General features: G+C 52.3%; 3 pseudogenes and 2 gene segments (V, D, J or C); all 5 read right to left on the bottom strand.

Moving 5' to 3' along the window:
* Positions 1 to 1153: 1153 nt before the first annotated feature.
* LOC123381369 lies at positions 1154 to 5857 on the bottom strand (annotated as a pseudogene).
* Positions 5858 to 6021: 164 nt separating this feature from the next.
* Positions 6022 to 9389, bottom strand: LOC123381370. The segment is given in 3 exon segments: positions 6022 to 6504; positions 8480 to 8614; positions 9329 to 9389. Coding segments are annotated over 3 exon segments (516 nt in total).
* Positions 9390 to 10675: 1286 nt separating this feature from the next.
* Positions 10676 to 13306, bottom strand: LOC109493268 (annotated as a pseudogene).
* Positions 13307 to 15542: 2236 nt separating this feature from the next.
* LOC101099449 overlaps positions 15543 to 24964 on the bottom strand; it is a 328726-nt gene continuing 319304 nt past the window's right edge. The window contains 2 exon segments of the V gene segment in view: positions 15543 to 16025; positions 18001 to 18038. Coding sequence covers positions 15706 to 16025; positions 18001 to 18038 — 358 coding nt within the window.
* On the bottom strand, positions 20197 to 24897 carry LOC123381350 (annotated as a pseudogene).

The raw sequence follows: 24964 nt of genomic DNA on the forward strand, positions 1-24964 counted from the left end.
TGTAAACACCCTCCCAGCAGCTCATGAAGTTGCTTGTCTCTCTCCAGCCGTGAGTAGAATCCCTGGGACCTTCTATTGCTACTGGCTGGCTCTGGTAGGGATGACAGAGATGGAGTTGCCTTTGTTCATGTCATATCCTGGCTCCCTGTGCAACAATTTTTGCCTCAGCTCCTCCGATCTTTCCATAGACATGCCCACCATGGCAGTGTTATAAATGGACCAATGGCTCTGTGATCATCATGTGTGTGCATGTATGTTTCTGTTCATTGATACCTGTGTGTATACTTGTGTGTGTTATGATCAGATATCCCACACTGAGCTCCTAAGTAGATAGATGAGTCAGTTGAGAAACCTGTCAGCAGCCTATTTCCAGAATCTGATCCTTGATTTATAACAGAGGCCCCAGGTGGGTTATTGAAACACAAGTGGTGGGCTCTTGGCTTGGCTTGGACTTGGAGGGGTCCCAGAGAGTATAGCTGGAGTCTGTGGCCCAGAGACCTTGGATGCAAGTATGAACTAAGAGACACTGGGAGGGGGAGGTGCCAGCAATGGGAGTGTGGGTGTGAGTGACCTGCATCCAGGCAGATAGTCCTGTAGTAAGTGTGACAGGGAGTCAGTCGAGGGGGAACATGTGATTGTCCCTTGGGGAGGTAGGAACAGGGGTTCTCATAAGGAAGGGAGGTGGCTCTAGGCTGGTATGATGGGGAATGTCCACATGGGGTAGGAAACGAAGGAAAATGTGGCACTGAGTGGGGGCCTATAGGAAGAGGAGAGTGGGAATGTTCAGAGGAGGGCTTCTTGTAGACTGTGAGGTGCAAGGTCCAGGGAGAAATTCAGGAATTATCTAAGAAATCGTGGGGACCTGATATCGGGCAGGGCAGCTAGGACTGGAAGTAGACATGGTTCACACAAGAATGAAAGCTAGAGACATTGTGGAGGATGGTCTCTTTAATTTCTGCTGTTTTGATGTGCTGTTCAGGAGAATTCTCTGGCAATTCTGGCTGAGAGCAAAACAAAGCCTCATGAAACATGAGGACGCCTTCTGTGGGCTTCTTTCCCAAGGCCAAAAGAATCATGTCCCCCCCCCTCCCCCACCTTAAGATGGTTGAATTCTGGACCAAAATGTTAAACCCTAATTACCAGATAGTCTGAATTCTGATTGAATAAAAGACATTTTATTGAGCATTGACTGGGTGCTGGGAGAAGGGCTGGGATGATTCTGGTGCAAGGGGAATCCTTCCTGGAGGTCCTGTGGCTCTAAGCCCTTTGAGTGGGTAGGGGGTACCATGACCTAAGAGCACTCTGTGGGGACCACTGTTTTCTCCACGTCGCTCCCCTCATGTGTGACCTGGCAGGTGTAGCTGCTATGAGATTTCCACTGGTCTGGTGACAGGTTCAGGTAGCTGCTGGCCGCGTACTTGTTGTTGCTCTGTTTGGAGGGCTTGGTGGTCTCCATGCCCTGGGTGATGGGGGTGCTTTCTGCCTTCCAGGCACCATCAAGCCGCTGGGGTAGAAGTCACTGGTGAGGCGTACCAGGGTGGCCTTGTTGGTGCTGAGCTCCTCAGAGGAGGGTGGGAAGAGGATAACTGAGGGCTAGGACTTGGGCTGACCTGTGGGGTGGGTGAGGGGCAGGAGTTCAGAGGTTAAGCATCAACTGTGGGCTCTCTTACCCTCGGTCTTCTTTGTGGTACAAGTTCCTGAGCATCCATTCAGGTCCCCAGTTCCCACTGTGTATCTGCATATCCATGTTGAGGCAGTTGGGGGGGGGGTAGGTTAAGGTGTTTCTCAATCATCTCCCCATCTGTGCTGGGAACTTTTGAGGGGCATTCCTGTCACCACCCCTCCCGACATTCTCCTGGAACCTTTCCTTCCACACAGACAATGAACTCTCACTGTCCTGCTCCTGCCTCCTGTGACATTTTGACAGTGTCTGTCTTGGCTCTACATTTGTCTGTCTGTGGCCAGGGTTATGATGTGAGCTCTCTCACCTCCCATTGTCTCGTCCCGTGGACCATTCTATCCTGACACTGTTGTGCTGGGAATGTCAGGGTCTTGGGCTAAAGGGTCTGTTTTTACCCAGATGTGTCTCTCCTGGGCCGTCCCTGATGGGGTAGGATCCTTGCTGATCATACAGATTCTGTCTGACTGGCCTTGTGTCTCTCTCATTCCATTGTCTTTCTGCAGCCTCGTCCCCCATGTCCTGCAAATTTGTTTAGCATTAAAACCTTCAATCCAAAGATTCTGCCTCTCTTTGGGGCAGGAAGTATGTCCTACAGACACTTCAGTGTCCACCTTGTTCTCACATCCGGTCATTCTGTGACCCTTTCTTTGGCACCTTCTCTTTCTTCCATCGTCCTCCTCCTTGCTGGTTTCCCTGAGTCCCCTGGCCAGCTCAGGGCTCTGAGCTTCCCCAAGAGGCCTGGGGGAACAGCTCCATCCCTGCACCATTGCTGGCCCTGGATCCTGAATGCCAGAGCTCTGGGCCCTGCCCTGAACCTCTGACCTGTGTGTCCTCAGACATGGCCCTGAGGGTGCTGTGTCCCTGTAAATTCTCCACATGGTTACCCCCACAATGTTCCCTGTTCTCTCTTCCCTTTTAGATGGGGACCTTAGTGACTCCCAGAGACAAAGGTGGACTGACATGAGGCCAGACAGGAGAGGAAGGAACAGAGCACATTTAGGACCCAGTATGACCCTGGCAGACAGAGAGTGGAGTCTGTAGGTCATCCCACTTATACTCCTGCCTCTGGGGATAGAGGTAAAGTTCTGATGGTACATGGGAGGAAGAGGAAGGCCCCGGGCTCTGGGGTCCTGGGTGAAAGCATGACCATAGGCTTAGGGAAGACACAGAAATGAACAGAAAAAGGAGAAACTTGTTCAAACCTCTGGGAGAGCAGGGAAGGAAGGAGAAGATGAGACTCACCTAGTACAGTCAGCTGGGTTCCATCGCCAAACACCCAACACTGTGATGTAGTCTCGTACAAAATCCCTGGCACAGGTCAGCCCTGCCCCACCCCTTACCCCCCCACCTGCAGCTGTGTTGGAGGAAGTGAGGGCACTGCTCCAGGCTGGTGGTGTCTGCTCAGCGGGGGGGGGGGGGGGCACACATCCCCCATTCCTAGCAGATAACAAGACCAATGTCCCCACACGAAAGGCAACAGGATCCTTGCAAGCAATTCTTCCAAAGGAAGTTGGTAACTGATCTGCTGTTTCCAGTTACTGTCTCCTATGGATTGGGGTGAGTTTGTGGAGGTCTTTTGTGTCATTGTGAGTCAGGTTCCATGGAAATAAACCGGACGTCCCTTCTCTGTAAGTTCAAACAATCCTAATTCCTTGGTGAGACCATGAGTTGAAGGCAGTGCATGTCCCCTCACTCACAAACCTCCCTTTCCAGGGAGAAGCAGGTTGGCCTATGGTATAGGCCATTGGAAACTTCCTGTATCCCCTACTGTCACATATGGGGGCTCAGCCTTATCTTCCCAGGAATGTCCTAGTTTGGGACAGTCCTATGTGAAGTCTGTCCTGGTCCTGTGGGACATGCCAGCCTGTGTCAATGTGACCTTTGGAGTACCCCAGAGATACCCCAATCTGGTCTCATGTTGGGGAGGGTCTGGTGTGTGACTGCTGCTTTCCTTCTTTCAAAGGTCTTAAATGCCACCTGACACTAAATGGAACTGGCATCAGTGACTGATTTCAGGCCTGGGGTGGGTAGGCACAGAAGAGATGAGAAAAGATGGTATGTGGTCCATCAGAAAGCAGGAGCTGTAGAGCTCACCTGGGGTCATGTGAGTGTACCAGAAGCTACCTGAAGAGATCCCACTGGACCAATGTCCATATGCGTAGCCACATTGCCATCATGCCTAGGGGCCTACCCTGGTGCCACCCCCTAAGCCCGTCAGGTCAAGCCCAGAGTGCACCAGGTCAGCAGACAATAAAGCTTCAGCAGGGGAAAACGGAGGGAGAAGGTCATCATTCTGTAAAGTGGGGAACAGGAGGGGAAAGTTTATAGTTCTTTGTCATAATATATGAAGGTCGCTGTGGGGAGAATAAAGAGCAGATGAAGGCACTCTCCTCATGGGCACATTGTAGCCTTCACGGGAGAAGGAAGACAGAAATGAAATATTCCCATGATGCGTCCTTCCCATTTGATTGATGGTGTCATTGAACATCAAGGCAGCTAATGCTACCTAAAAAGATCCACTTGACTGAGGTCCTTTGATGCAAAGTGACCAACAGTCTTGGGAAGTGATTTTGCCAAGTCCAAGCTGGACCTCCTGAAGCTTCTGAGCCAGATGCCCTTTGCAGGAAGAGGAGGTGGAGAGAATGGTTCGGGTACAGCTATGGGAGGCTGTGGCTGCATCCCCGCCGTGGGAGAGTCCCAGGACCAACAGCCCTTCCTAGAAGGAAGGACGCAAGCCATTACCAGGACCCAAGCCGCTTCCTTGGAAGGAAAAGTAGAGGGGTTAGATAGATTCTTACACACCCAACAGACCTGAAGACACATCCACCAATCACAGTGTCAAATGTTACTCAATACTCATAAAAATAAGGAAGTAAGAACACCACCAGCAGCATCAAAAATAAAACTTCATGAATTCACTTATGACACCTATGAGGCTTTTTGATGAGAAATGGACTATTGTCTTGCTATTAAGAAGTTCCGATGGTTTCTGCTTAGATTTGATGATAATGTGGTAGTTGTAGCTCAGGTCCTGTCTTTCCAGTTCACAAATGAATTGTATACAGAACAAATGGTACGATCTTGAATTTGCTTCAAAATGCTGCATAAGGGAAGACCTCAGACTAGGTCACCTGGGACTCTGGCACCTGGTTGATAGGAACATGGGGTTTCTCCCTTGCCTTCTGTCTCTTCAGTTTGTGGAGTTCATAATGAACACTTACAACAATGAATAGAGAGGAGTTTGTCTAGGGGTGGCAGTGGCTATGGATGGGGGGGAGGTGGGTATTATGTCATTCTCCCCAGCAGGACCATTGGAATGAGGGAGGCCTGAGTGGTCCCTTGTTCCTTTGGGGTCTTAGTTTTCCCATCTGTGGAATGGGTTCATGCAGATGCTGCTCCCAAAGTTTCTATTATCTCCTAGGTAGATTTGGGGACTGTTGGCTGCTAAAAAGCTCCTTGGGGGCCCCTGTCTCTGACCCACTCTTGCCCCAGAGCATGCTGTCCTTGGAGGCTCTGTTCCTGGGCATTCCTGCCCCCCAACAAGTCTGGTGAAGGCAGCTCCCGGACCCTGATGAGCTGAAGGCTCAGACAGGGTATCTGTCCAACCTGGGACTGGAGGACTGGCAGAGTGAGTGTGGCCTGCACCTCTGAGAGGCTGACATGAGTGCCTCAGGCCCTGTAGTGAGTGTGTCCATGACACAAAGCTACAGGTGCACTATGTACACGGCCATGGTGTTGCAGGCTGGAAGAATCCTTAGGGCCTGGTGTCCGGGGTTGCTGCAAACTCTGGGAAGCTTGGCCTTGCCATGGGCCTCTGGCTGGTCTGACCTCCCTTAACTCTACTCCTGAGTTTGAAATGACTCTGTCTTTTGGACAATCAGTGGCAGCCCTTTGTGTGGCTGAGATGGTGCCCTTTCCTATTCACCCTGTTCTCCCGTGACCCCCACACAGGTTATGAAGTCTGACATCATCTGCTCCATCCATAACCCAAACATAACTAATGTGTCGGGTGTCCAGACTTTCATGACTGAGGTCTCAGGCAGTGCCAGGGTGACGCTAAGCCTCACTGACCACACACAAATCTGAACAGACCCATTGTCCCCAGGACCCTCCTGGTTTCTGCCTGATCCCCACTGGGACCCCAGTCTGTCTCACCGGGCCCATCTCCATTCCCATGGGGACAAGGACTGCAACCGTTGAGTTGGGACCATTTGTTCTTCAGGCCATGGCTGACAAGCACACAGGGAAAGTGGGTAAATAGGTTCTCACTTGACAAGTCTATCCCTAATTACTGAGGCTTACCCAGAGTTACGTGGAACAGTGAATGCACACCAGATATGTCAGTGATATGTGCTAAGGTCTTTATTGAGCACAAGTAGAAATAGGGAGGGCGTGTGACCTGCCTGGTCTGAGCTGATCCAGGGGTTGGTTCACAGGGCTACACAGTGGGCAGGGGAAGGGGTGTCTGGTGAGGAAGGCCCCCATCCTGGAAGCCTTGGGAACCTAAGGGCACTCTGCAGGGACCACACTCTTCTCCACAGTGCTCCCCTCGTGCGTGACCTGGCAGGTGTATCTGCTATGAGATTTCCACTGGCTCGGTGACAGGCTCAGGTAGCTGCTGGCCGCGTACTTGTTGTTGCTCTGTCTGGAGGGCTTGGTGGTCTCCACGCCCTTGGTGATGGGGGTGCCATCTTCCTTCCAGGCCACCGTCAAGCCGCTGGGGTAGAAGTCACTGATGAGGCACACCAGGGTGGCCTTGTTTGCGCTGAGCTCCTCACTGGAGGGTGGGAAGAGTGTGACCGAGGGGGCCGACTTGGGCTGACCTGTGGGGTGGGGAGGGGCATGAGTCACATGGCATCAGGTGTCCATGGCTGAAGCTCCTACCTCAGTCCTGATGTGGGGAACAGCTCTGTCATGTCCATGGCTTGGGTCTCAAGGGCTCCAGCTGGCTGAGTTCAGGTCAGCCATGGGTAGGGTCACTCACCTTCTGTTGGAATGAATCTGACTGCCACATTCAGTAGTGTGTGGGTCCCTCCATGGCCTCAGACTCTCTTCCGGTCACATATCCTCCTAATCCACACAGTCCTCCCCCTGGGACTTGGTGGCACTGGCTCTGAGACCAGCTTTCCCTTGTGATTCTGTCTGTCATGGACGTTGGCTTCACTGCCATATCCGCCAGGTCCCTTACCTGGTTACCCTGTATCTAGTCTGTCCTTGTTGCAGGGCTGTGTTCCCATTTGAAAAGTAGGTTTCCTGCCCCCAGAGCCCCTCACACCATCATTGCAGCCTTGCCCACCTCCCAACAGGGACCCCCCGCTGGCGATTCTGAGTGGGTAAGAAGTAGGAGTTCTTAAAGCTGGATTCCAGGGAGTCTTCAGGTGTAGACTGGAGAGTTTTCAGGTGAGGTGAATTTTCAGTTTTGAGGTCAGGCCATATCTGTTCTGAGGGTCTCCTTATTCTGTGAGGTTTTCTGGTGGGTCTGTCTAAACACTTACTGTTTCTGGAAGCCTGGCAGTCACTGCCCCTGTCACCTCTCCCTATCAGGGGACTCTGACCCCATGTGTCTGCTCACAGAGCTCTCTTGCTGTGGCATGCTGTGAAGGGATGTACCCCTGCTGGCTGAGTGTCCTGACAGGACACTTTCCTGAGACTTGTCCTGATCTTGGTGTCCTTACTGTTCCTCTAGAGGTGAAAGGTCCCTGAACCCTGGGGCCATTCTCTTCTGACAACCTCCCTCCCCCAGACCCCCTTGTCCCATTTCCACCTCCATGTCTCCAAGTCCCCAGACCAATGCTCTGCTCGCTGTGCTTCAGGCAGCCCTCCAGCTGGGACGAGCTGAAGACAGAATGCGATGCCTGAGCCGTCCCCAGAATCCTTCCCACACCCCACAGCCCTGCTTGCAGCCCGAGTGCCCCACTTCCTTGCCTTCACCCCTCTCTTCTCCTCAGACTCTTAGAACCCAGCTTTAATGATGAGCTATGTCTATTTTGAAGGGTCTCCCTGTTCTGTGAAGTTTACTGGGGGTCTGTCTGTCTTCAGATTGCTGAGTGCCTGGCAAGTCCTGTCCCTGTCACCTGTCCGTATCTGGAGATCCTGACCCCACATATCTATCTGCTCAGGAGGCTTTCCTGTGGTGGTGAAGGCATTTACCTTTGTTGCCTGAGTGTCCTGAGACCTTTCCTGTGCTGAGGTCCTGACTGTCCCTGTGGAGGTGGAATGTCCCAGGACCCAGGGCCCACCTCTGCTCTGATGTCCACCCTTCTTCCTTGACCCCTTGTCCCACTTCCTCCTTCATGCCTCCAAGTTCCCAGACCAAGGTTCTCCTCACTGTGCTTCAGGCAGTCCTCTGCCTGGGATGCCCTGAGGAGGAACCCGGTGCCTGAGCCATCCCCAGAATCCTTCCCACACCCCACGTTCCCTCTGGCAGCATGAACCCCCAGTCACTTGCCCTTCACCCTCAATTCTCATCAGACTCTTGGAGCCCAGAGACCCTGAGTGGAGAGCTGACCATCCTGAGTCCAGAGGATTAGGTTCCCATGGGGAGAGAGCTGGAGCCATGGTGAGGTCTGAGTTCAGGTCTCCTGAGATCAGGAAGGGTTCATGGGAATGGTCCCCTGTAGCCCTGACCACCATCTGACAAGATGGGACCGGTTAGAGGTGATGAGGAGCAGACAAAAGAGGCAAAACTTACAGACACCACGGACCGTTGGCCTGATCCCAGGTCACAAAAGAAAGCAGAGGAAAATAGCCCCAAATTGCATACTGGATCCGAAAGAGGATGGAAAGTGGGAGACTTACCGAGGACGGTCAGATGGGTCCCTCCGCCGAACACAATACACTGTGACACAGCCTGGAACACAAACCCTCTGTCAGCCCCTCCACCCCTGACCCAGGCCCACCTGCAGCTGTACGGGAGGCCCAAAGCCCAGCCTCCTTGTCACGGGTGCTGGCTGGGCAGATGGGTGGGTGACAGGGGTGACCCCTGGGGACCTGGAATTTCAGTTCCATGGAGGGTTCAGATTCCATCCATCCTCAGTCATGGGGAGGGGTTGAGACACCTCCTCTAGATATTGCATCGGAATTCCCAAGTAACGCCATCCTTAGGAAGGGGCTGTGTTCTCTCCTCAGTCTGTATCAGGATGTCATTGTGAAAGGGGTGAGCAGGGCTGTTTTAGCACAGCGGTGATGGAACTGTGAGCCCTTTGCAGACTTGGGACTCATGCAGAGGGTCCTAGATATGCCATCACATCCTCAGCACAGGAAACCATGGAGGATTGGGGTCAGGATAGGGAAGTGTTGAGAGGAGAATCATGTTTCCCCAGCACTTAGATCCCTCTCTAGGGTTCTGATCTCCTGAATTGCTGCCTTTGTCTGGTTCTTCTAGTGTCATCACTGTTTACTCCCTGTCCTGAGCCCCATGAGGGCAGCTATCATGGTGTAGGGGTGTGTGGGCTGAATATAAGCTGGTTAGACCTGGTGGGCACCTGGTGGTTTGGGAGGCTGTCACTACGTCCTACAATTTCGCCCTCAGCCGGAGTGTTGGAATCTGTGCCTGACCCTTGAAGTGAGTGAGAATCACACATCGTCCATGTACAGGAGCATCACTGGCACAGGGTCACCTCACCAAGCAGGACACACATACCATACCTCTGCACTGGACCTTCACATTGTGAGGAGGGTCCCTGACACCCAGGGCCTTCACCTGCATCCTGGCCTAGGGACGTCACCTACAGAGCTCACACTGGGGACACACAGGCCTGGCATCCTTCTTTCTATGAAACATTGGCACATTGGCATGCTGAGCCAGAACTATGACCGTCTTCCTTGACTTTTGATTAGTGTGTAAACACCCTCCCAGCAGCTCATGAAGTTGCTTGTCTCTCTCCAGCCGTGAGTAGAATCCCTGGGACCTTCTATTGCTACTGGCTGGCTCTGGTAGGGATGACAGAGATGGAGTTGCCTTTGTTCATGTCATATCCTGGCTCCCTGTGCAACAATTTTTGCCTCAGCTCCTCCGATCTTTCCATAGACATGCCCACCATGGCAGTGTTATAAATGGACCAATGGCTCTGTGATCATCATGTGTGTGCATGTATGTTTCTGTTCATTGATACCTGTGTGTATACTTGTGTGTGTTATGATCAGATATCCCACACTGAGCTCCTAAGTAGATAGATGAGTCAGTTGAGAAACCTGTCAGCAGCCTATTTCCAGAATCTGATCCTTGATTTATAACAGAGGCCCCAGGTGGGTTATTGAAACACAAGTGGTGGGCTCTTGGCTTGGCTTGGACTTGGAGGGGTCCCAGAGAGTATAGCTGGAGTCTGTGGCCCAGAGACCTTGGATGCAAGTATGAACTAAGAGACACTGGGAGGGGGAGGTGCCAGCAATGGGAGTGTGGGTGTGAGTGACCTGCATCCAGGCAGATAGTCCTGTAGTAAGTGTGACAGGGAGTCAGTCGAGGGGGAACATGTGATTGTCCCTTGGGGAGGTAGGAACAGGGGTTCTCATAAGGAAGGGAGGTGGCTCTAGGCTGGTATGATGGGGAATGTCCACATGGGGTAGGAAACGAAGGAAAATGTGGCACTGAGTGGGGGCCTATAGGAAGAGGAGAGTGGGAATGTTCAGAGGAGGGCTTCTTGTAGACTGTGAGGTGCAAGGTCCAGGGAGAAATTCAGGAATTATCTAAGAAATCGTGGGGACCTGATATCGGGCAGGGCAGCTAGGACTGGAAGTAGACATGGTTCACACAAGAATGAAAGCTAGAGACATTGTGGAGGATGGTCTCTTTAATTTCTGCTGTTTTGATGTGCTGTTCAGGAGAATTCTCTGGCAATTCTGGCTGAGAGCAAAACAAAGCCTCATGAAACATGAGGACGCCTTCTGTGGGCTTCTTTCCCAAGGCCAAAAGAATCATGTCCCCCCCCCTCCCCCACCTTAAGATGGTTGAATTCTGGACCAAAATGTTAAACCCTAATTACCAGATAGTCTGAATTCTGATTGAATAAAAGACATTTTATTGAGCATTGACTGGGTGCTGGGAGAAGGGCTGGGATGATTCTGGTGCAAGGGGAATCCTTCCTGGAGGTCCTGTGGCTCTAAGCCCTTTGAGTGGGTAGGGGGTACCATGACCTAAGAGCACTCTGTGGGGACCACTGTTTTCTCCACGTCGCTCCCCTCATGTGTGACCTGGCAGGTGTAGCTGCTATGAGATTTCCACTGGTCTGGTGACAGGTTCAGGTAGCTGCTGGCCGCGTACTTGTTGTTGCTCTGTTTGGAGGGCTTGGTGGTCTCCATGCCCTGGGTGATGGGGGTGCTTTCTGCCTTCCAGGCACCATCAAGCCGCTGGGGTAGAAGTCACTGGTGAGGCGTACCAGGGTGGCCTTGTTGGTGCTGAGCTCCTCAGAGGAGGGTGGGAAGAGGATAACTGAGGGCTAGGACTTGGGCTGACCTGTGGGGTGGGTGAGGGGCAGGAGTTCAGAGGTTAAGCATCAACTGTGGGCTCTCTTACCCTCGGTCTTCTTTGTGGTACAAGTTCCTGAGCATCCATTCAGGTCCCCAGTTCCCACTGTGTATCTGCATATCCATGTTGAGGCAGTTGGGGGGGGGGGTAGGTTAAGGTGTTTCTCAATCATCTCCCCATCTGTGCTGGGAACTTTTGAGGGGCATTCCTGTCACCACCCCTCCCGACATTCTCCTGGAACCTTTCCTTCCACACAGACAATGAACTCTCACTGTCCTGCTCCTGCCTCCTGTGACATTTTGACAGTGTCTGTCTTGGCTCTACATTTGTCTGTCTGTGGCCAGGGTTATGATGTGAGCTCTCTCACCTCCCATTGTCTCGTCCCGTGGACCATTCTATCCTGACACTGTTGTGCTGGGAATGTCAGGGTCTTGGGCTAAAGGGTCTGTTTTTACCCAGATGTGTCTCTCCTGGGCCGTCCCTGATGGGGTAGGATCCTTGCTGATCATACAGATTCTGTCTGACTGGCCTTGTGTCTCTCTCATTCCATTGTCTTTCTGCAGCCTCGTCCCCCATGTCCTGCAAATTTGTTTAGCATTAAAACCTTCAATCCAAAGATTCTGCCTCTCTTTGGGGCAGGAAGTATGTCCTACAGACACTTCAGTGTCCACCTTGTTCTCACATCCGGTCATTCTGTGACCCTTTCTTTGGCACCTTCTCTTTCTTCCATCGTCCTCCTCCTTGCTGGTTTCCCTGAGTCCCCTGGCCAGCTCAGGGCTCTGAGCTTCCCCAAGAGGCCTGGGGGAACAGCTCCATCCCTGCACCATTGCTGGCCCTGGATCCTGAATGCCAGAGCTCTGGGCCCTGCCCTGAACCTCTGACCTGTGTGTCCTCAGACATGGCCCTGAGGGTGCTGTGTCCCTGTAAATTCTCCACATGGTTACCCCCACAATGTTCCCTGTTCTCTCTTCCCTTTTAGATGGGGACCTTAGTGACTCCCAGAGACAAAGGTGGACTGACATGAGGCCAGACAGGAGAGGAAGGAACAGAGCACATTTAGGACCCAGTATGACCCTGGCAGACAGAGAGTGGAGTCTGTAGGTCATCCCACTTATACTCCTGCCTCTGGGGATAGAGGTAAAGTTCTGATGGTACATGGGAGGAAGAGGAAGGCCCCGGGCTCTGGGGTCCTGGGTGAAAGCATGACCATAGGCTTAGGGAAGACACAGAAATGAACAGAAAAAGGAGAAACTTGTTCAAACCTCTGGGAGAGCAGGGAAGGAAGGAGAAGATGAGACTCACCTAGTACAGTCAGCTGGGTTCCATCGCCAAACACCCAACACTGTGATGTAGTCTCGTACAAAATCCCTGGCACAGGTCAGCCCTGCCCCACCCCTTACCCCCCCACCTGCAGCTGTGTTGGAGGAAGTGAGGGCACTGCTCCAGGCTGGTGGTGTCTGCTCAGCGGGGGGGGGGGGGCCACACATCCCCCATTCCTAGCAGATAACAAGACCAATGTCCCCACACGAAAGGCAACAGGATCCTTGCAAGCAATTCTTCCAAAGGAAGTTGGTAACTGATCTGCTGTTTCCAGTTACTGTCTCCTATGGATTGGGGTGAGTTTGTGGAGGTCTTTTGTGTCATTGTGAGTCAGGTTCCATGGAAATAAACCGGACGTCCCTTCTCTGTAAGTTCAAACAATCCTAATTCCTTGGTGAGACCATGAGTTGAAGGCAGTGCATGTCCCCTCACTCACAAACCTCCCTTTCCAGGGAGAAGCAGGTTGGCCTATGGTATAGGCCATTGGAAACTTCCTGTATCCCCTACTGTCACATATGGGGGCTCAGCCTTATCTTCCCAGGAATGTCCTAGTTTGGGACAGTCCTATGTGAAGTCTGTCCTGGTCCTGTGGGACATGCCAGCCTGTGTCAATGTGACCTTTGGAGTACCCCAGAGATACCCCAATCTGGTCTCATGTTGGGAGGGTCTGGTGTGTGACTGCTGCTTTCCTTCTTTCAAAGGTCTTAAATGCCACCTGACACTAAATGGAACTGGCATCAGTGACTGATTTCAGGCCTGGGGTGGGTAGGCACAGAAGAGATGAGAAAAGATGGTATGTGGTCCATCAGAAAGCAGGAGCTGTAGAGCTCACCTGGGGTCATGTGAGTGTACCAGAAGCTACCTGAAGAGATCCCACTGGACCAATGTCCATATGCGTAGCCACATTGCCATCATGCCTAGGGGCCTACCCTGGTGCCACCCCCTAAGCCCGTCAGGTCAAGCCCAGAGTGCACCAGGTCAGCAGACAATAAAGCTTCAGCAGGGGAAAATGGAGGGAGAAGGTCATCATTCTGTAAAGTGGGGAACAGGAGGGGAAAGTTTATAGTTCTTTGTCATAATATATGAAGGTCGCTGTGGGGAGAATAAAGAGCAGATGAAGGCACTCTCCTCATGGGCACATTGTAGCCTTCACGGGAGAAGGAAGACAGAAATGAAATATTCCCATGATGCGTCCTTCCCATTTGATTGATGGTGTCATTGAACATCAAGGCAGCTAATGCTACCTAAAAAGATCCACTTGACTGAGGTCCTTTGATGCAAAGTGACCAACAGTCTTGGGAAGTGATTTTGCCAAGTCCAAGCTGGACCTCCTGAAGCTTCTGAGCCAGATGCCCTTTGCAGGAAGAGGAGGTGGAGAGAATGGTTCGGGTACAGCTATGGGAGGCTGTGGCTGCATCCCCGCCGTGGGAGAGTCCCAGGACCAACAGCCCTTCCTAGAAGGAAGGACGCAAGCCATTACCAGGACCCAAGCCGCTTCCTTGGAAGGAAAAGTAGAGGGGTTAGATAGATTCTTACACACCCAACAGACCTGAAGACACATCCACCAATCACAGTGTCAAATGTTACTCAATACTCATAAAAATAAGGAAGTAAGAACACCACCAGCAGCATCAAAAATAAAACTTCATGAATTCACTTATGACACCTATGAGGCTTTTTGATGAGAAATGGACTATTGTCTTGCTATTAAGAAGTTCCGATGGTTTCTGCTTAGATTTGATGATAATGTGGTAGTTGTAGCTCAGGTCCTGTCTTTCCAGTTCACAAATGAATTGTATACAGAACAAATGGTACGATCTTGAATTTGCTTCAAAATGCTGCATAAGGGAAGACCTCAGACTAGGTCACCTGGGACTCTGGCACCTGGTTGATAGGAACATGGGGTTTCTCCCTTGCCTTCTGTCTCTTCAGTTTGTGGAGTTCATAATGAACACTTACAACAATGAATAGAGAGGAGTTTGTCTAGGGGTGGCAGTGGCTATGGATGGGGGGGAGGTGGGTATTATGTCATTCTCCCCAGCAGGACCATTGGAATGAGGGAGGCCTGAGTGGTCCCTTGTTCCTTTGGGGTCTTAGTTTTCCCATCTGTGGAATGGGTTCATGCAGATGCTGCTCCCAAAGTTTCTATTATCTCCTAGGTAGATTTGGGGACTGTTGGCTGCTAAAAAGCTCCTTGGGGGCCCCTGTCTCTGACCCACTCTTGCCCCAGAGCATGCTGTCCTTGGAGGCTCTGTTCCTGGGCATTCCTGCCCCCCAACAAGTCTGGTGAAGGCAGCTCCCGGACCCTGATGAGCTGAAGGCTCAGACAGGGTATCTGTCCAACCTGGGACTGGAGGACTGGCAGAGTGAGTGTGGCCTGCACCTCTGAGAGGCTGACATGAGTGCCTCAGGCCCTGTAGTGAGTGTGTCCATGACACAAAGCTACAGGTGCACTATGTACACGGCCATGGTGTTGCAGGCTGGAAGAATCCTTAGGGCCTGGTGTCCGGGGTTGCTGCAAACTCTGGGAAGCTTGGCCTTGCCATGGGCCTCTGGCTGGTCTGACCTCCCTTAACTCTACTCCTGAGTTTGAAATGACTCTGTCTTTTGGACAATCAGTGGCAGCCCTTTGTGTGGCTGAGATGGTGCCCTTTCCTATTCACCCTGTTCTCCCGTGACCCCCACACAGGTTATGAAGTCTGACATCATCTGCTCCATCCATAACCCAAACATAACTAATGTGTCGGGTGTCCAGACTTTCATGACTGAGGTCTCAGGCAGTGCCAGGGTGACGCTAAGCCTCACTGACCACACACAAATCTGAACAGACCCATTGTCCCCAGGACCCTCCTGGTTTCTGCCTGATCCCCACTGGGACCCCAGTCTGTCTCACCGGGCCCATCTCCATTCCCATGGGGACAAGGACTGCAACCGTTGAGTTGGGACCATTTGTTCTTCAGGCCATGGCTGACAAGCACACAGGGAAAGTGGGTAAATAGGTTCTCACTTGACAAGTCTATCCCTAATTACTGAGGCTTACCCAGAGTTACGTGGAACAGTGAATGCACACCAGATATGTCAGTGATATGTGCTAAGGTCTTTATTGAGCACAAGTAGAAATAGGGAGGGCGTGTGACCTGCCTGGTCTGAGCTGATCCAGGGGTTGGTTCACAGGGCTACACAGTGGGCAGGGGAAGGGGTGTCTGGTGAGGAAGGCCCCCATCCTGGAAGCCTTGGGAACCTAAGGGCACTCTGCAGGGACCACACTCTTCTCCACAGTGCTCCCCTCGTGCGTGACCTGGCAGGTGTATCTGCTATGAGATTTCCACTGGCTCGGTGACAGGCTCAGGTAGCTGCTGGCCGCGTACTTGTTGTTGCTCTGTCTGGAGGGCTTGGTGGTCTCCACGCCCTTGGTGATGGGGGTGCCATCTTCCTTCCAGGCCACCGTCAAGCCGCTGGGGTAGAAGTCACTGATGAGGCACACCAGGGTGGCCTTGTTTGCGCTGAGCTCCTCACTGGAGGGTGGGAAGAGTGTGACCGAGGGGGCCGACTTGGGCTGACCTGTGGGGTGGGGAGGGGCATGAGTCACATGGCATCAGGTGTCCATGGCTGAAGCTCCTACCTCAGTCCTGATGTGGGGAACAGCTCTGTCATGTCCATGGCTTGGGTCTCAAGGGCTCCAGCTGGCTGAGTTCAGGTCAGCCATGGGTAGGGTCACTCACCTTCTGTTGGAATGAATCTGACTGCCACATTCAGTAGTGTGTGGGTCCCTCCATGGCCTCAGACTCTCTTCCGGTCACATATCCTCCTAATCCACACAGTCCTCCCCCTGGGACTTGGTGGCACTGGCTCTGAGACCAGCTTTCCCTTGTGATTCTGTCTGTCATGGACGTTGGCTTCACTGCCATATCCGCCAGGTCCCTTACTTGGTTACCCTGTATCTAGTCTGTCCTTGTTGCAGGGCTGTGTTCCCATTTGAAAAGTAGGTTTCCTGCCCCCAGAGCCCCTCACACCATCATTGCAGCCTTGCCCACCTCCCAACAGGGACCCCCCGCTGGCGATTCTGAGTGGGTAAGAAGTAGGAGTTCTTAAAGCTGGATTCCAGGGAGTCTTCAGGTGTAGACTGGAGAGTTTTCAGGTGAGGTGAATTTTCAGTTTTGAGGTCAGGCCATATCTGTTCTGAGGGTCTCCTTATTCTGTGAGGTTTTCTGGTGGGTCTGTCTAAACACTTACTGTTTCTGGAAGCCTGGCAGTCACTGCCCCTGTCACCTCTCCCTATCAGGGGACTCTGACCCCATGTGTCTGCTCACAGAGCTCTCTTGCTGTGGCATGCTGTGAAGGGATGTACCCCTGCTGGCTGAGTGTCCTGACAGGACACTTTCCTGAGACTTGTCCTGATCTTGGTGTCCTTACTGTTCCTCTAGAGGTGAAAGGTCCCTGAACCCTGGGGCCATTCTCTTCTGACGACCTCCCTCCCCCAGACCCCCTTGTCCCATTTCCACCTCCATGTCTCCAAGTCCCCAGACCAATGCTCTGCTCGCTGTGCTTCAGGCAGCCCTCCAGCTGGGACGAGCTGAAGACAGAATGCGATGCCTGAGCCGTCCCCAGAATCCTTCCCACACCCCACAGCCCTGCTTGCAGCCCGAGTGCCCCACTTCCTTGCCTTCACCCCTCTCTTCTCCTCAGACTCTTAGAACCCAGCTTTAATGATGAGCTATGTCTATTTTGAAGGGTCTCCCTGTTCTGTGAAGTTTACTGGGGGTCTGTCTGTCTTCAGATTGCTGAGTGCCTGGCAAGTCCTGTCCCTGTCACCTGTCCGTATCTGGAGATCCTGACCCCACATATCTATCTGCTCAGGAGGCTTTCCTGTGGTGGTGAAGGCATTTACCTTTGTTGCCTGAGTGTCCTGAGACCTTTCCTGTGCTGAGGTCCTGACTGTCCCTGTGGAGGTGGAATGTCCCAGGACCCAGGGCCCACCTCTGCTCTGATGTCCACCCTTCTTCCTTGACCCCTTGTCCCACTTCCTCCTTCATGCCTCCAAGTTCCCAGACCAAGGTTCTCCTCACTGTGCTTCAGGCAGTCCTCTGCCTGGGATGCCCTGAGGAGGAACCCGGTGCCTGAGCCATCCCCAGAATCCTTCCCACACCCCACGTTCCCTCTGGCAGCATGAACCCCCAGTCACTTGCCCTTCACCCTCAATTCTCATCAGACTCTTGGAGCCCAGAGACCCTGAGTGGAGAGCTGACCATCCTGAGTCCAGAGGATTAGGTTCCCATGGGGAGAGAGCTGGAGCCATGGTGAGGTCTGAGTTCAGGTCTCCTGAGATCAGGAAGGGTTCATGGGAATGGTCCCCTGTAGCCCTGACCACCATCTGACAAGATGGGACCGGTTAGAGGTGATGAGGAGCAGACAAAAGAGGCAAAACTTACAGACACCACGGACCGTTGGCCTGATCCCAGGTCACAAAAGAAAGCAGAGGAAAATAGCCCCAAATTGCATACTGGATCCGAAAGAGGATGGAAAGTGGGAGACTTACCGAGGACGGTCAGATGGGTCCCTCCGCCGAACACAATACACTGTGACACAGCCTGGAACACAAACCCTCTGTCAGCCCCTCCACCCCTGACCCAGGCCCACCTGCAGCTGTACGGGAGGCCCAAAGCCCAGCCTCCTTGTCACGGGTGCTGGCTGGGCAGATGGGTGGGTGACAGGGGTGACCCCTGGGGACCTGGAATTTCAGTTCCATGGAGGGTTCAGATTCCATCCATCCTCAGTCATGGGGAGGGGTTGAGACACCTCCTCTAGATATTGCATCGGAATTCCCAAGTAACGCCATCCTTAGGAAGGGGCTGTGTTCTCTCCTCAGTCTGTATCAGGATGTCATTGTGAAAGGGGTGAGCAGGGCTGTTTTAGCACAGCGGTGATGGAACTGTGAGCCCTTTGCAGACTTGGGACTCATGCAGAGGGTCCTAGATATGCCATCACATCCTCAGCACAGGAAACCATGGAGGATTGGGGTCAGGATAGGGAAGTGTTGAGAGGAGAATCATGTTTCCCCAGCACTTAGATCCCTCTCTAGGGTTCTGATCTCCTGAATTGCTGCCTTTGTCTGGTTCTTCTAGTGTCATCACTGTTTACTCCCTGTCCTGAGCCCCATGAGGGCAGCTATCATGGTGTAGGGGTGTGTGGGCTGAATATAAGCTGGTTAGACCTGGTGGGCACCTGGTGGTTTGGGAGGCTGTCACTACGTCCTACAATTTCGCCCTCAGCCGGAGTGTTGGAATCTGTGCCTGACCCTTGAAGTGAGTGAGAATCACACATCGTCCATGTACAGGAGCATCACTGGCACAGGGTCACCTCACCAAGCAGGACACACATACCATACCTCTGCACTGGACCTTCACATTGTGAGGAGGGTCCCTGACACCCAGGGCCTTCACCTGCATCCTGGCCTAGGGACGTCACCTACAGAGCTCACACTGGGGACACACAGGCCTGGCATCCTTCTTTCTATGAAACATTGGCACATTGGCATGCTGAGCCAGAACTATGACCGTCTTCCTTGACTTTTGATTAGTGTGTAAACACCCTCCCAGCAGCTCATGAAGTTGCTTGTCTCTCTCCAGCCGTGAGTAGAATCCCTGGGACCTTCTATTGCTACTGGCTGGCTCTGGTAGGGATGACAGAGATGGAGTTGCCTTTGTTCATGTCATATCCTGGCTCCCTGTGCAACAATTTTTGCCTCAGCTCCTCCGATCTTTCCATAGACATGCCCACCATGGCAGTGTTATAAATGGACCAATGGCTCTGTGATCATCATGTGTGTGCATGTATGTTTCTGTTCATTGATACCTGTGTGTATACTTGTGTGTGTTATGATCAGATATCCCACACTGAGCTCCTAAGTAGATAGATGAGTCAGTTGAGAAACCTGTCAGCAGCCTATTTCCAGAATCTGATCCTTGATTTATAACAGAGGCCCCAGGTGGGTTATTGAAACACAAGTGGTGGGCTCTTGGCTTGGCTTGGACTTGGAGGGGTCCCAGAGAGTATAGCTGGAGTCTGTGGCCCAGAGACCTTGGATGCAAGTATGAACTAAGAGACACTGGGAGGGGGAGGTGCCAGCAATGGGAGTGTGGGTGTGAGTGACCTGCATCCAGGCAGATAGTCCTGTAGTAAGTGTGACAGGGAGTCAGTCGAGGGGGAACATGTGATTGTCCCTTGGGGAGGTAGGAACAGGGGTTCTCATAAGGAAGGGAGGTGGCTCTAGGCTGGTATGATGGGGAATGTCCACATGGGGTAGGAAACGAAGGAAAATGTGGCACTGAGTGGGGGCCTATAGGAAGAGGAGAGTGGGAATGTTCAGAGGAGGGCTTCTTGTAGACTGTGAGGTGCAAGGTCCAGGGAGAAATTCAGGAATTATCTAAGAAATCGTGGGGACCTGATATCGGGCAGGGCAGCTAGGACTGGAAGTAGACATGGTTCACACAAGAATGAAAGCTAGAGACATTGTGGAGGATGGTCTCTTTAATTTCTGCTGTTTTGATGTGCTGTTCAGGAGAATTCTCTGGCAATTCTGGCTGAGAGCAAAACAAAGCCTCATGAAACATGAGGACGCCTTCTGTGGGCTTCTTTCCCAAGGCCAAAAGAATCATGTCCCCCCCCCTCCCCCACCTTAAGATGGTTGAATTCTGGACCAAAATGTTAAACCCTAATTACCAGATAGTCTGAATTCTGATTGAATAAAAGACATTTTATTGAGCATTGACTGGGTGCTGGGAGAAGGGCTGGGATGATTCTGGTGCAAGGGGAATCCTTCCTGGAGGTCCTGTGGCTCTAAGCCCTTTGAGTGGGTAGGGGGTACCATGACCTAAGAGCACTCTGTGGGGACCACTGTTTTCTCCACGTCGCTCCCCTCATGTGTGACCTGGCAGGTGTAGCTGCTATGAGATTTCCACTGGTCTGGTGACAGGTTCAGGTAGCTGCTGGCCGCGTACTTGTTGTTGCTCTGTTTGGAGGGCTTGGTGGTCTCCATGCCCTGGGTGATGGGGGTGCTTTCTGCCTTCCAGGCACCATCAAGCCGCTGGGGTAGAAGTCACTGGTGAGGCGTACCAGGGTGGCCTTGTTGGTGCTGAGCTCCTCAGAGGAGGGTGGGAAGAGGATAACTGAGGGCTAGGACTTGGGCTGACCTGTGGGGTGGGTGAGGGGCAGGAGTTCAGAGGTTAAGCATCAACTGTGGGCTCTCTTACCCTCGGTCTTCTTTGTGGTACAAGTTCCTGAGCATCCATTCAGGTCCCCAGTTCCCACTGTGTATCTGCATATCCATGTTGAGGCAGTTGGGGGGGGGGTAGGTTAAGGTGTTTCTCAATCATCTCCCCATCTGTGCTGGGAACTTTTGAGGGGCATTCCTGTCACCACCCCTCCCGACATTCTCCTGGAACCTTTCCTTCCACACAGACAATGAACTCTCACTGTCCTGCTCCTGCCTCCTGTGACATTTTGACAGTGTCTGTCTTGGCTCTACATTTGTCTGTCTGTGGCCAGGGTTATGATGTGAGCTCTCTCACCTCCCATTGTCTCGTCCCGTGGACCATTCTATCCTGACACTGTTGTGCTGGGAATGTCAGGGTCTTGGGCTAAAGGGTCTGTTTTTACCCAGATGTGTCTCTCCTGGGCCGTCCCTGATGGGGTAGGATCCTTGCTGATCATACAGATTCTGTCTGACTGGCCTTGTGTCTCTCTCATTCCATTGTCTTTCTGCAGCCTCGTCCCCCATGTCCTGCAAATTTGTTTAGCATTAAAACCTTCAATCCAAAGATTCTGCCTCTCTTTGGGGCAGGAAGTATGTCCTACAGACACTTCAGTGTCCACCTTGTTCTCACATCCGGTCATTCTGTGACCCTTTCTTTGGCACCTTCTCTTTCTTCCATCGTCCTCCTCCTTGCTGGTTTCCCTGAGTCCCCTGGCCAGCTCAGGGCTCTGAGCTTCCCCAAGAGGCCTGGGGGAACAGCTCCATCCCTGCACCATTGCTGGCCCTGGATCCTGAATGCCAGAGCTCTGGGCCCTGCCCTGAACCTCTGACCTGTGTGTCCTCAGACATGGCCCTGAGGGTGCTGTGTCCCTGTAAATTCTCCACATGGTTACCCCCACAATGTTCCCTGTTCTCTCTTCCCTTTTAGATGGGGACCTTAGTGACTCCCAGAGACAAAGGTGGACTGACATGAGGCCAGACAGGAGAGGAAGGAACAGAGCACATTTAGGACCCAGTATGACCCTGGCAGACAGAGAGTGGAGTCTGTAGGTCATCCCACTTATACTCCTGCCTCTGGGGATAGAGGTAAAGTTCTGATGGTACATGGGAGGAAGAGGAAGGCCCCGGGCTCTGGGGTCCTGGGTGAAAGCATGACCATAGGCTTAGGGAAGACACAGAAATGAACAGAAAAAGGAGAAACTTGTTCAAACCTCTGGGAGAGCAGGGAAGGAAGGAGAAGATGAGACTCACCTAGTACAGTCAGCTGGGTTCCATCGCCAAACACCCAACACTGTGATGTAGTCTCGTACAAAATCCCTGGCACAGGTCAGCCCTGCCCCACCCCTTACCCCCCCACCTGCAGCTGTGTTGGAGGAAGTGAGGGCACTGCTCCAGGCTGGTGGTGTCTGCTCAGCGGGGGGGGGGGCCACACATCCCCCATTCCTAGCAGATAACAAGACCAATGTCCCCACACGAAAGGCAACAGGATCCTTGCAAGCAATTCTTCCAAAGGAAGTTGGTAACTGATCTGCTGTTTCCAGTTACTGTCTCCTATGGATTGGGGTGAGTTTGTGGAGGTCTTTTGTGTCATTGTGAGTCAGGTTCCATGGAAATAAACCGGACGTCCCTTCTCTGTAAGTTCAAACAATCCTAATTCCTTGGTGAGACCATGAGTTGAAGGCAGTGCATGTCCCCTCACTCACAAACCTCCCTTTCCAGGGAGAAGCAGGTTGGCCTATGGTATAGGCCATTGGAAACTTCCTGTATCCCCTACTGTCACATATGGGGGCTCAGCCTTATCTTCCCAGGAATGTCCTAGTTTGGGACAGTCCTATGTGAAGTCTGTCCTGGTCCTGTGGGACATGCCAGCCTGTGTCAATGTGACCTTTGGAGTACCCCAGAGATACCCCAATCTGGTCTCATGTTGGGGAGGGTCTGGTGTGTGACTGCTGCTTTCCTTCTTTCAAAGGTCTTAAATGCCACCTGACACTAAATGGAACTGGCATCAGTGACTGATTTCAGGCCTGGGGTGGGTAGGCACAGAAGAGATGAGAAAAGATGGTATGTGGTCCATCAGAAAGCAGGAGCTGTAGAGCTCACCTGGGGTCATGTGAGTGTACCAGAAGCTACCTGAAGAGATCCCACTGGACCAATGTCCATATGCGTAGCCACATTGCCATCATGCCTAGGGGCCTACCCTGGTGCCACCCCCTAAGCCCGTCAGGTCAAGCCCAGAGTGCACCAGGTCAGCAGACAATAAAGCTTCAGCAGGGGAAAACGGAGGGAGAAGGTCATCATTCTGTAAAGTGGGGAACAGGAGGGGAAAGTTTATAGTTCTTTGTCATAATATATGAAGGTCGCTGTGGGGAGAATAAAGAGCAGATGAAGGCACTCTCCTCATGGGCACATTGTAGCCTTCACGGGAGAAGGAAGACAGAAATGAAATATTCCCATGATGCGTCCTTCCCATTTGATTGATGGTGTCATTGAACATCAAGGCAGCTAATGCTACCTAAAAAGATCCACTTGACTGAGGTCCTTTGATGCAAAGTGACCAACAGTCTTGGGAAGTGATTTTGCCAAGTCCAAGCTGGACCTCCTGAAGCTTCTGAGCCAGATGCCCTTTGCAGGAAGAGGAGGTGGAGAGAATGGTTCGGGTACAGCTATGGGAGGCTGTGGCTGCATCCCCGCCGTGGGAGAGTCCCAGGACCAACAGCCCTTCCTAGAAGGAAGGACGCAAGCCATTACCAGGACCCAAGCCGCTTCCTTGGAAGGAAAAGTAGAGGGGTTAGATAGATTCTTACACACCCAACAGACCTGAAGACACATCCACCAATCACAGTGTCAAATGTTACTCAATACTCATAAAAATAAGGAAGTAAGAACACCACCAGCAGCATCAAAAATAAAACTTCATGAATTCACTTATGACACCTATGAGGCTTTTTGATGAGAAATGGACTATTGTCTTGCTATTAAGAAGTTCCGATGGTTTCTGCTTAGATTTGATGATAATGTGGTAGTTGTAGCTCAGGTCCTGTCTTTCCAGTTCACAAATGAATTGTATACAGAACAAATGGTACGATCTTGAATTTGCTTCAAAATGCTGCATAAGGGAAGACCTCAGACTAGGTCACCTGGGACTCTGGCACCTGGTTGATAGGAACATGGGGTTTCTCCCTTGCCTTCTGTCTCTTCAGTTTGTGGAGTTCATAATGAACACTTACAACAATGAATAGAGAGGAGTTTGTCTAGGGGTGGCAGTGGCTATGGATGGGGGGGAGGTGGGTATTATGTCATTCTCCCCAGCAGGACCATTGGAATGAGGGAGGCCTGAGTGGTCCCTTGTTCCTTTGGGGTCTTAGTTTTCCCATCTGTGGAATGGGTTCATGCAGATGCTGCTCCCAAAGTTTCTATTATCTCCTAGGTAGATTTGGGGACTGTTGGCTGCTAAAAAGCTCCTTGGGGGCCCCTGTCTCTGACCCACTCTTGCCCCAGAGCATGCTGTCCTTGGAGGCTCTGTTCCTGGGCATTCCTGCCCCCCAACAAGTCTGGTGAAGGCAGCTCCCGGACCCTGATGAGCTGAAGGCTCAGACAGGGTATCTGTCCAACCTGGGACTGGAGGACTGGCAGAGTGAGTGTGGCCTGCACCTCTGAGAGGCTGACATGAGTGCCTCAGGCCCTGTAGTGAGTGTGTCCATGACACAAAGCTACAGGTGCACTATGTACACGGCCATGGTGTTGCAGGCTGGAAGAATCCTTAGGGCCTGGTGTCCGGGGTTGCTGCAAACTCTGGGAAGCTTGGCCTTGCCATGGGCCTCTGGCTGGTCTGACCTCCCTTAACTCTACTCCTGAGTTTGAAATGACTCTGTCTTTTGGACAATCAGTGGCAGCCCTTTGTGTGGCTGAGATGGTGCCCTTTCCTATTCACCCTGTTCTCCCGTGACCCCCACACAGGTTATGAAGTCTGACATCATCTGCTCCATCCATAACCCAAACATAACTAATGTGTCGGGTGTCCAGACTTTCATGACTGAGGTCTCAGGCAGTGCCAGGGTGACGCTAAGCCTCACTGACCACACACAAATCTGAACAGACCCATTGTCCCCAGGACCCTCCTGGTTTCTGCCTGATCCCCACTGGGACCCCAGTCTGTCTCACCGGGCCCATCTCCATTCCCATGGGGACAAGGACTGCAACCGTTGAGTTGGGACCATTTGTTCTTCAGGCCATGGCTGACAAGCACACA

The sequence above is a fragment of the Felis catus genome, chromosome D3, assembly GCF_018350175.1.
Source record: "Felis catus isolate Fca126 chromosome D3, F.catus_Fca126_mat1.0, whole genome shotgun sequence".
Taxonomy (NCBI): Eukaryota; Metazoa; Chordata; class Mammalia; order Carnivora; family Felidae; genus Felis; species Felis catus.